General features: G+C 47.1%; 1 protein-coding gene across 1 annotated transcript in view; it reads left to right on the top strand.

Moving 5' to 3' along the window:
* Nucleotides 1–967: 967 nt before the first annotated feature.
* Nucleotides 968–12,261, top strand: part of Pla2g4e (phospholipase A2 group IVE) — a 74,194-nt gene continuing 62,900 nt past the window's right edge. Inside the window, 1 exon segment of the mRNA XM_028854401.2 lies at nucleotides 968–1,548. Within this exon segment, the coding sequence (XP_028710234.1) occupies nucleotides 1,285–1,548 (264 nt within the window). The 5' untranslated portion in view covers nucleotides 968–1,284.

Genomic DNA, 12,261 nt, shown 5'->3' with positions numbered 1-12,261 from the left:
TCGTCAACTCAACACATGCATAAACACACACACACACACACACACACACACACACACACACACACGCACGCACGCACGCACGCACGCACGCAAGAAAAAAAATTTAAGAAAGTCTTTACTTCTAATATCACTCTATATATAGGTATATAATAAAATTATATATTTATAAAATCAAGGGATGGTTTAGAGAAATGTGAACACATGGGTACAAGTGTTTCAATTATTCATCTTCAGTTATTAGCTGTCAGGAAATCTCACCCAGGTGCCCCTCTCTCATTATGAAATTCCCTGGGATCAGAGGTTTTCTGGATCTTACCTGTGGCTTACTCTTTAACTGCAAGATAGCCTGGCTTCAAATGCCCTTGTAGATTAGATTTCTTCATCCACAGATTTTTTTCCCCTCTCTCAAGCTTTCTCTCTCCTTGGTGACACATAAAATACAAAATAAAATGCTCCAGACACATCTGGTATTGCCCACTGGCTCCAGTTTTCTTTTCCTATTTATTGGCCTGCACTGGCCACAGCCCTGCGGGCTCCAGACCCCGGAGGAATGGAAAACCTAAGCAAGTGCTTTGTTAGGGCCCTGGAGGGATGGCCCAGCCTCAGCCTCAGCAGTCAGGGGAGCGGCTGCTGTTCTAGAGGGCCTGCCTTGCTTTTGACTTTGCTTTTGTGATTTTTAAACGTAATGCCATAACGCATTCTCTTTAAACTTCTAGACATATCATTTATCAAGCCAGAGAAAGAGGAATGAAAGGCAGCGTGACTGACCAGTCTCCACCCTCACGGCTCTGAGTCTAGAGGTGGATGTTTGTTTTCAGGGCTCAAAGTAGAGATCTGGGGGCTCTGAGCAACAACAACAGCCGATCAATGGCTTTCCCTTCCCGGGAATGTGAGTCTCCTTTAGGGCCTGCTAGCCTCGGCCTCGTCACCATCCCCCTCCCTTCTCTGTGACATATTGAGTTTCGCACTTAAAAATAGCTTCTCGCAGTGCAGAGCTGGAGATGGCTGCTCCTGCTGGAGTCTGAAGCAGAGCCCTGAAATGCAGGTCTCCCCTCACCATGGTCCTGCCTGGGCACAGTCCTAGCTGCCTGTGACCCCCTGCACAGCAGGGAACCTGTCTTTCACCAGCAGCGGCCAGGGTGCCTGAAGCGGTTCCAGAGATTGGAGCTCCCTGGGGAAGCTGTGGACCCCCACCCCTCCCTCCTTCACCACTCACCTGACGTTTCTCCAGGAGGAACCTGATGGCCCCATTCCTAGCTCACAGAACTCCTGAAGTCCCCGCGGATGCCCCACAAGGATACTTTGCTCGTGACAATCAGCTTCAGCTCTGTGCAGTCTATCCTGCGCTCCAGTGAAGTGGACATGGCTGGAACAATCCAAGCCCCGGAAGGCCACCATGGCCTGGAAACCAACATGTTCCTCCCAGAGAACCCATCAGGGGTAGAAGACAGTAGACCGGGAAGAAACTGCAGTGGATTTGAAGATACACCGGACCTGGAGACTGCTGCGTGCCCATCTCTACTTCCTGTGGCTCCTTGCGGCTCTCAGGTGTGTCTGTGTTCTGAGGAGAAAGGCTCCCATCCCCTCAAGCATGGCCATCCCCTTTTCCTGACTCTGAATAAGATCCCTTGCATCCTTGTAGAGTTTAGAGGTCATATTTTATTCATTTCTTTCTTTTTTTTCTGGAGGTGGCCCCTCCCCCACCCCAATCACCTCCTGTCCTTAGCTTCCTGTGTTCAGAAAACCAGTTAACAGAATCTGTAGCCTTTTACTGAGTGTCTTCTGTGTATCTGATACTCTGTGAGGCAGGGATTCATAGCTGCATCTGATGAGACTCTAAAGCTTGGAGACATTAGTCAGCTTCTTTTTTTTTTTTTTTTACGATGTTTTTAAAAAAGCTCTGTGTATGTATGTGTCTATGTGTGTCTGTCATGTGTGTGCAGTTATCCACAAGGTCAGAAGAGGGCGTCAGATTCCCCTAGAGCTGGAGTCACAACCCCAGGTGGTTGTCCAAACCCAGGTCCTCTGGAAGAGCAGCCAATGCTCTGAACTGCTGAGCCATCTCTTCATCTCTGTTAAGGAACGTTTTCAAGGTCACACAGGTGGTTTTGATGGTGTGGCGGTTTGAATATGAATGGCCCCCATAGGCTCATACATTTGAATGCTTAGTCACCAGGGAGTGGACCGCTGGTAGAATTAGAAGGATTAGGAGATGTGGCACACACGGGGTGTGGGCTTTGAGGTTTCAAAAGCCCATGCCAGGCCCAGTCTGTCTCTCTCTCCCTTTGGATCAGGATATAGCTCTCAACTGCTTCTCCAGCACCATGCCTACCATACCTGCCATCACGCTCCCTGCCACGCTAATAATGGACTAAACCTCTGAAACTGTAAGCCAGCCCCCAGTTAAATGCTTTCTCTTATGAGAGTTGTGGTCATGGTGTCTCTTCACAGTCATGGAACAGGGACTAAGACAGATGGGTATCTATTTCTGCCCATGGATTACTGAGAAAAGAGTAAGGGCATGCTTGTGACGACCTAGCCGAGTGCTTGGCACATACCACACCAAGTGCTCAGATACATAGTCCACAGGGGCACAGCAGCGTCATTCGTGAGGCCACATGAAACTCAGAGGGAGTTTGAGGGAACATACTGATTTAGTCTTCTCACAGCCCTGCCTAGGGCAGGGAAGGAAACATCTTGAATAAGTTCCATCTGATAAACGCAGTATTGTACAAAAGCCAACGGGTGCCTTGGGATAACATCGGTTATCTTTCTGTCTCCCTTTGTGTGAGTTCTTCAGCAGCGAGCCTGGCCTCGGCCTTACTCACAAACAGCATCAGGACCCCTCCCCTCCCACATGCCTTACTGGCCTCTCGCCTCCCCTCTGTCTGGTCCCTGGCTTGGTGTTGGATCCATCCTGAGCCTCGACCACAGGGTCACCGGGCCGATTTCTAGCAGACGCCACTTCATACATGTATCCTAGCATCCACCACACCCCGCAACTCAGCCACACAAAGTAACTTGTGAGGGACGCTGTGGGGTGGCCCAGCCCTCATGAGAACCGGGCTCCACCCCTTAACCAAGGTGACTGCTCTGCCGAGGTATGGGGCCTCTTCTGGTGACCCCTTTGTGTCACAGGTGATGAGCAGTCAGGAGCCCCCAGGATTCCCTTCAACTTCTCCGCTCCACAGAGGCCTCCCTTTCCCCTTCCCCACAGTGCCACCATTCCTTAGATGTTAGTCCTTTCCCTCCTTCCTCTTCCTGTGTCCAGGAGGCCAGGCGTTCTCCTGCTACGCAAAAAGGGGAGGCGGGGCTTAGGACAGCCTCCCCCCCCCCTTTGGCCTTGATAAAGAAGTCACTGGCCTGTCCTTGCCTGCCCAGCATCCTGTGCCTCCTGACTCACCCTCAGAGGTGCAGCTAAAAAGTTATGGCCGCTATTAAAGCTCAGTAGTTTATTGGTCTCATTAGAATGGTTAAGAGCCCGGGTGCATGCCTGGGAATCAGATGGGGCTCCATCTCTTCCTCTGTCCTTTGTCATCCTGTCACCTCAGAAGAGTTCCTTAACTGCTTGGGCCTCCCCGTTCCCTTAGCTAGGGAGAAGTAGCAGGTAAGCCCCTGATAGGCTGCTTAGCATAGCGCCCGGAGCCCCTGCGGTGAAGCAATGGAGCCCCTGTTACTGTTTCTTCTTTCTTGCTCCTTTGCTATTTTCACACGCATTGGGCTCTAGGAATGAGGTGGTACTCATGATGCCCTTATCCTTTTTGTCTCTTCGTAGTAAAGATGCAACCTATCTGGGACATAGACCACCACAGAAAGACATTTAATTTCTTTCTTTTTTTTTTAAAGATTTATTTATTTATTATGTATACAGTGTTCTGTCTGCATGTATCCCTGTAGGCCAGAAGAGGGTGCCAGATCTCATTACAGATGGTTGTGAGCCACCATGTGGTTGCTGGGAATTGAACTCAGCACCTCTAGAAGAACAGCCAGTGCTCTTAACCACTGAGCCATCTCTCCAGCCCCAAGACATTTAATTTCTTATACTTTATTTTATTATTTAATTTTTTATGAATATCATTTCATACATACAATACAATAAAATACATCTAATGTTATTTAATTTTTAATTAAACAAGATTTACTTTTTTTCCCACATCAAGGCCACAGTTTCCCCACCCTCCTCTCCTCCCAGTCCCTCCCTCCAACCTCCCTTGTTCCCACCCCTCGATCCACTCCTCCTCTGTCACCATCCAGGAAAGGGCAGGTCTTCTGAGTGTCAATAAAACATGGCCTATCAAGTTGCAGTAAGACTAAGCACCTCCCCGTGTATCAAGACTGGGCAAAGTGACCCAGTATGAGGAGTAGGGTCCCAAAAGCCAGTAAAAGAGTTGGAGACATCCCCTGTACCCACTGTTAGGAGTCCCATAAGAGGACCAAGCTGCACAACTGTAACATATATGTAGAGTGCCTAGGTCAGTCCCATGCAGGCTCTCTGGTTGCCGGTTCAGTCTCTGCGAGCCCCTATGAGCCCAGGTTAGTCGACAGTGTGAGCCTTCCCATGGTCCTTGACCCCTCTGGCTCCTACACTCCTTTCTCCTCCTCCTTCACAGGATTTCAAATTCCCATTTGGCTGTGAGTCTCAGCATCTGCCTCCAGTAGGCGCTGGATGAAGCCTCTCTGATCACAATTGGATCAGGCACCAAGCTGGTCACAGGAGACAGCCAGTTCAGGCCGCTTATCCATGAGTGCTAGGAGTCTAACCTGGGATCCTCCCCCGAGCCAGGCTTCCACCTGACTGAAAGTGTCTTCCCCCAGCAGTTCCCCTTAGTATTCTTCCCCCTCTACCCTGCGACCCCAACCTGATCGCTCATATTCCCATCCCCATCCACCCTCAGTCTACTCGCAAAATCTTTTCTATTTCCTCTTCCCAGGGAGATCTGGGATGCCCACCCTTAAACCCTCCTTGTTACCTATTCTCTCTGAGTCTGTAGAATGTAATACAATTATCCTTTGCTTTACAGCTAATATCCACTTATGAGTGAGTGCGTACCATGTTGTCTTTCTGGGTCTGGGTTATCTCACTCAGGATAATTTTTTTTTTCTAGTTCCATCCATTTGCCTTCGAATTTCATGATGTCACTGTTTTTTTTTTTTTTTTTTTACTGCTGAATAGTATTCCATTGTGTATATGTACCACATTTTCTTTATTCATTCCTCAGTTGAGAGACATCTAAGTTGTACCCAGTTTCTGGCTATTACAAATAAAGCTGCTTTGAACATAGTTGAGCAAGTGTCCTTGAGGTATGATTGAGCATCTTTTGATATATGCCCAGAAGTGGTATAGCTGGGTCTAGTGGTAGATTGATTCCCAGTTTTCTAAGAATCTGCCATATTGATTTCAAAGTGTCAGTACAAGTTTGCATTCCCACCAGCAATGGAGGAGTGTTCCCCTTGCTCCACATCCTCTCCAGTATGATCTGTCACTTGTGTTTTTGATATTGGCCATTCTGACAGGTGCAAGATGGAATCTCAGAGTCATTTTGACTTGTATCTCCCTGATGGCTAAGGATGTTGAACATCTCCTGAAGTGTTTCTTGGCCATTTGAGATTCTTCTGTTGAAAATTCTGTTTAGATCTGTACCCCATTTTTTAATTGGACTATTTGGTTTGTTGATGTCTAGTTTCTTGAGTTCCTTATATATTTTGGAAATCAGCCTCCTATCAGATGTGGGGCTGGTGAAGATCTTTTCCCATTCTGTAGGCTGCCATTTTGTCCTATTGATGGTATCCTTTTCAGTTTCATGAGGTCCCATTTATTAAGTGTTGATCTTAGTGTCTATGCTATTGGTGTCCTGTTCAGGAAGTGGTCTATCTCCTGTGCCAATGCTTTCAAGGTTACTTCCCACTTTCTCTTCTATCAGGTTCACTGTATCTAGATTTATGTTGAGATTTTTGATCCACTTGGACTTGAGTTTTGTGCAGAGCTAGGGTAAACAAGATTTACCTTTAAAGTTTTTCTCTCTTCTCTCTCTTTTTTAGCTTTTATTATTATTTTTTTAAGACAAGGTCTCTCTAGATAGCCCTGGCTGTCCAGGAACTCACTGTGTAGACCATGCTGGCCTCAAACTCACAGAGATCTGCCTGCCTCTGCCTTGGGAGTGCTGGGATTAAAGGTGTGTGCCACCATGCCTAGCTTAGAGCCTCTTTTAAAATATCCTGGAGCGAGGCTGAAGAGATGGCTCAGCAGATAATAGCATATAATACTTCTCCAAAAGGCTCCAGTTCAGCTCACAACCACCTTGTATATGTAGAAAATGAAACTACTAGAGAACAGAATAATGGGCACTAGAGCCCAAGAGGGCATAAGGGGGGTAGATGGAGGGCAGATGGACAACAGACAAGGAACAACTGGACAGGAGGAATAAAATAACTTCTGCTGTCATGAAGCACAGGAGGAAAACCATGATGTCTCAGGAGATGTGACACCCTCTTCTGGCTGCTCTGGGTTCCTGTACTCACATGAACATACCCTAGAGATACACACATGCACATAATCAAAATAAGTCTTTAAAAAATAAATCATCAAGTCTGTTTAGAGGTTAGAGTGATAGCTCAGTAGTAGAGCATGGGTCCCAGAGTTAAATTCCAAGCATCAGACACACACACACACACACACACACAGACACACACACACACACAGACACACACACAGACACACACAGACACACAGACACACACAGACACACACACAGACACACACACACACACAGACACACAGACACACACACACACACAGACACACACACACACACACACACACACACACACACACACACACGGGAATATTTGGAAATATTCCCTTAATTGTCACCAATCATGATTACCCTCGTGTGCTGTAGGTCAGCAGAAGCTGTTTTACCCCTCCTGTCCGATTGCCCCCTTCTCCTGTTAGTCTCCCTCCCTCCCCCTCCCTCCCTCCCTCCCCCCTCCCTCCTCTCTGGGCTCTAGTGTCCACCATTCTGGTCTCTGGTAGTTTCATTTTCTACACATCCAAGTAGTTTCTTAAAATGTTTGGAAAATGTTAAGAGGCAGATACACTGCAAACCATTCAGCCCAATACAATAACCCCCTTCAGGTTTTTCCTAAAGGGGAAATGTTTATATAATTATGCTTATAATATTTAGGCATATCTATCTCAGGGTATTTTTTTACAGTAAAATTAAGGTATATTTTCTAGATTAAAGCCTAAAGTCCTTAATTACATTTTGTGTTTCTGGGTGTGGTAGTGGAAATCAAACCTAAGACATCAAAAATGGTAGGTGAGTGCTCTATCAAACAGCTATATCCCTGGAGCTTCATAACTATAATCCTGATGGCTGGCTAATATCCCACAGTGTGCATGTAGGTACTACAGTTTATTAGGTTCTATAGTGAACTGTCAATTGCATGATATTTTTCAGAGTCTAGTTAGGTGGTCAGCCATTAAGACCTTGTGAAATGTCTAGATATTAAATGGCCACAGCCACAGCCAGCTCTGTATGAGGGCAGGCTTGACTGGGAAGATGTGGGCCCATCTCAGTGGAGTCCTTGATTATAATCACATGGTAGCTTTTGAAGGAACAGCCCACTAATTTTCAAATGGCTTCGTGTCAGTTCTCTATTTTGGCCTTTGGAGGATTCTGTCCAGGACCATCCCTGTGTACTGTTCTTTCTTGACAGCATATTGCCTCCAGTAAATACCAGCTCATCAGGCTGACTGGGCCTCACTCTGTGGAGTTGCATTCCTTGCCCTATATTCTTGGGTAACTCTTCCTAGGCTTGCCACATTCTCCTGAGAAAACCAGCAAGCACTTCAGAACAAATCCATTGAGTAAATATTTATTGAGTTCCCACCATGTGCTTAGGATTGTTTTAGTAGTAGGAGACAGCACTGAGCAGGTCACGCAAGATCCAGATCATGCCACCTACATGTATGTCCTCACGTTGGAGAGCCTGAGAAGAGCTACAGTACTATTGTGATATCAAAAATAAAGCACACAGCAGCAAGTGACTAGCAGCAGAGCAGGGCAGCAGGTGGATTGTTAACATTTGAGTGCAAATCTTCAGGATGAGAAGAATGTTCCAAAAAGAACAAATTACTAAGCGTAAAGGTCGGTAGGCACAAGTTTCATTGGTTCTAGAAACGTAAACCCCCGGTGTCCGGTGGGCAGAAAGCGGATGAAGAGGTCACGATGTTGGGGGTTAATGGTGAAGTCAGGGCTCTCTGGTCCAGATGCTGTGCAGAAGCAGTGTTAGCTTCCTCTGAGGTCCAGGGAAAGCTGCCAGAGGGCTTCAACCCGAGAGGCAATTTCATCTATGTGTGGTACACACTTGGGAGGTTGGCGGAGGATGCCTCCCGGTAACAGAAAAACAAATATGGCAGCTTTAGCTGTGGCCTGATGAGGGGTGGTAGAAATGAGCAGATTCTGGACTCTTCGGAAAGTAGAGCCTACAAGACTCAGTGATACGTTGACTGTGAAATAAGCAGTCACAGATATTGCTTAGGGTTTTTTGTTTTGTTTTGTTTTTGCCTTTGTAACTGCAGGGCCCCATTACTCAGGTGGAAGACACTAGGGTAGAAATAGCTTGGGGTAAAGGGACTCGAGATTTCTCTTAGACACTTTCCGTTCAGAGAATTGAGCCCAGGACTCATGCTAGACCATGGTGTCCTACAACTGAGCTATACCCCTAGTCCTTGTCCTGGACATTTGCAGTTTGAGAAACTCTCCAATAGAAATGTCAGGTGGACAGCTGAAAAATTGGGAACACAGTAGAGAGATAATCCGTGTGAATACATGAAGCAGAGTACAGATTTTTTTGAGACAGGATCTCATGCATTCTAAGCTGGCACTGAATTTGCTATGTAGCTAAGGATAGTCTTGAACTCATGATCTTGCCTCTCCATCCCAAGTGGCCTGTACTGCACTACTATAACCAGTTTATGTGGTGCTGAAGGTCAAGCCCAGGGTTTCTTCCCATGCTAGGCAAGCTTTCTGCCAACTGACTTACATCACCAGCCCCAAAATACAAACGGCTTTTAAAGCCATGGCACAGGGTGAGATTTGCGATGGACTGGCCAAGGACAGAGGAGGCAGAATTCTGCACTCTCCTGGTGTCTACCATCAGACACTCGGCTGCAGAAAAATCATCAAAAGAGACTGAAAGCTGGATATGGTAGCACATACCTATAGTCTCACCACTTGGGAGGCAGAAGCAGGAATGTTGGGAGTTGAAGGTCAGCCTCTGTCTATACCAAGACCTGTCCCAAACTAAAACCAACAAACATGCACATCGTAGAATGAAAAGACACAGACAACAAGGTTGGAATGAACCAATGAGGAAGTGTGTTGGGAGCCAAGAGGCCTTTTCTCCAAGCATTCCATCGCACACTGCTGTCTTCCTGGTGCAGAGGAGGTGGCCAGAAATACTTTTAGAAAGCTACAACTCCAGGGCTCACACACCTTCCCTATTACCCAGCAGATGCTTGGGTGGCTGGCTGCTGTCCTAAGATGCTCCCGGCTTCCCACTATCTCCGACATCAAAGTGCCTATCTGCACCTGACTCCAGAGGCAACACCCCAGCTCCCACCCTGCAGGTTCACACCCTGTGGTCCACAGCTCACACCCTTCCCTCCTGGCAGGACCTGCCCAGCTCTGGGCCACCTACGCACAGTGAGGCAAGCTCATTCCACCACTTTTTCCGGATTCTGCCTTCCTGGAGCCCAAGTTCGTCCTCACACCTTGCCGGCATGTCAATATCCAGCTCAGGGCTCAGTCACTCTATCAATGTCCGTTTTGGTACCTGATGGAGTTTTCTTCAGGACCTCTGGGTTACATCAGGTCACTGAAGCCCGATGGGTCCCTTCCTCCTCACCCTTCTGTCCATTCCATCACCGTATCTAGTAGGTTCTTCTCAGACAGTCTTGAATCCCTTCACTTCTCAGGACCCTTGACCCTGGCCTGAGCCATCGTTTTGTTCTGGACCTGAACCACTTCAACTCCTCCTGTGTTCCCCGTCCTGCCAAGCCTACGCACCCCGCGAGACAGAATACTTTCACAGCATCTCTCTGCTTAGTACCTCAAAATGGCATCCATCCCTTATGATAAAAATGCAAATTTTTTTTTTACCACTGCTTTCCAAGTCATGTGTGAACCACCTTCCGGATTACTCACTCTGCCTCAGACACAGGTGTAGAGCTGCCTGCCAGGCTTTCCTGCCTCTCAGCTCATGTGATGAACCCTTTGTCATGTGATGTACCCTTTGTCTGGGAGGCTCTTGTCTGAAACCCACACACAGCTAAGCGCTAACCTTCTCTTAGCTGCTGCATAAGGGCTACCTGCTCTGGGAGGCCCCGATTCCTCCCCTAGTCCTTCCTGTTCCGGTCCTTCATGGCACCCTGCTCTCCTGCTTACTACTTGCTGCTACTGATAATGCTTGGTGTTTATATCTAGTGACTCCACGTCACTGGGAGACGCAGCAGCTATCACATTAATTTTGATATCTGGACTCCGTAGCAACATAGTCCTAAGCGCTGGCAAGGCATTCAAATATCTTTGTCATCAATGACTGAAGCGTTCCCTAAGATCAGGAGCCCACCTGAGCTTTACATTTCTTGCCCTTCAAGTTCTCTTACAATTAGTTTGTTTTTATTGATTTGTCCTGTAGAAAAAAAAAATAAAGCCATCAATAGCTACATGCTATTAAGATTTGTTATAGGCAGATTCTGCATGCTAGTCATGCAACAAGTGTGATGTGTGAGAGAGAGACAGACAGACAGACAGACAGAGACACGGAGAGACACACTTGGAGACACAGAACATGTGAGTGTTCTGAGTGTATAACCTTACAACTAGCCTGTGAAATGAAAATTATTGACCCAGTTTTGCACATGGAAAAAATGAATCAGGGAAAAATGATTGCCTAATGCTACCTAGCTAGACTCCACGTGTGCTCTCCTTTAGGTGAGGAAACCACTTCTTGGTGAGGGTTTTGCCTCTCCAGCCATCTGCGCTTGTTTGTTGTTGCTGCAGGCTTTTGGTCAGAGGTAAGCTTGGGTTTGTTTTTTGGTGCCCTCCACCTCCACACTGCAGGTGCTCCCTAGACACCTTTTGTGACACTTGTGAAGGTGTGTCTACCGGCAGGTGAGAGCTGCTGGGCAAAGGCTTCCATGTTTCTGCCAAGGTTGTTTGAGAGATGAGTTACAGAGCTAACTCTGAGAAAGGTAAGTGGTCACCCCCAGACCCTCACTTACAGGGGCCCAAAGGCCTACCTTGTGGTGGTATTCTAATTGTACTGAAATGTGATTTTGATTGTATGTTAATAAATAAAGTTCCCCGGGGGTCAGAGCTATTAGAGCCATAGACAGAGTGTGGCGGTGGTGGCACACGCCTTTAATCCCATAGATCTCTATGTGTTCAGGGATACAGCCAGCATTGGAGACATATGCCTTTAAGACCTAGGGGGCTGTACATTCAGACAGTGACGAGGCAGTCACGTGTTTGGGTTTACAACCAATGAGAAGGCAGAACAAAATACTATGAAAAGACAACAAACAGGAAATAGCTCTCTTTTCAGGAAGCTGGGACAGCAGGAGGAAGGGTGAGATTTTAGCTCTGAGCTCTGACTTCTCGGCTTTCTCTTTTACATTGTTTCTGTGTTTCTTATTTAATAAGACGGTTGGTTACATCTACACTACCTTCCCCAAGGAACTCCCTCTCTGAGATAGGTTGGCCCTGCCCTGGCCTGTCCTTCCTAACTGGTGAAATTGCTACAATTACCATTTGTCACATGAGGTATCCAAGATTAGCCTGGCTTTCAGAAGGCCTCTCCCACAGGTGCCATGGGCAGCTTTAAGGATTACAGTTGTCCTCAGAATCTGGGGCATGGCAAGAGAGTAACAGAACTCCAGAGCCAAAATAGATGGTCTAGATCAAAGGTCAGCCTCCTATACAGTGTCTAGATAAAGGCCAGCCTCCTATACTTGTCCAGATAAAGGCCAGCCTCTTAAACCTTGTCCAGATAAAGGTCAGCCTCCTATACATCGTCTAGATAAAGGCCAGCCTCCTGTCCAGATAAAGGCCAGCCTCTTAAACCTTGTCCAGATAAAGGTCAGCCTCCTATACAGTCGTCTAGTAGATAAAGGCCAGCCTCCTGTCCAGATAAAGGCCAGCCTCTTATACCTTGTCCAGATAAAGGCCAGCCTCCTTGCCCAGCACAGGAGTC

Source organism: Peromyscus leucopus, chromosome 4 (genome assembly GCF_004664715.2).
Source record: "Peromyscus leucopus breed LL Stock chromosome 4, UCI_PerLeu_2.1, whole genome shotgun sequence".
Lineage (NCBI taxonomy): Eukaryota > Metazoa > Chordata > Mammalia > Rodentia > Cricetidae > Peromyscus > Peromyscus leucopus.
This window is presented reverse-complemented; position numbering and strand designations above follow the sequence as displayed.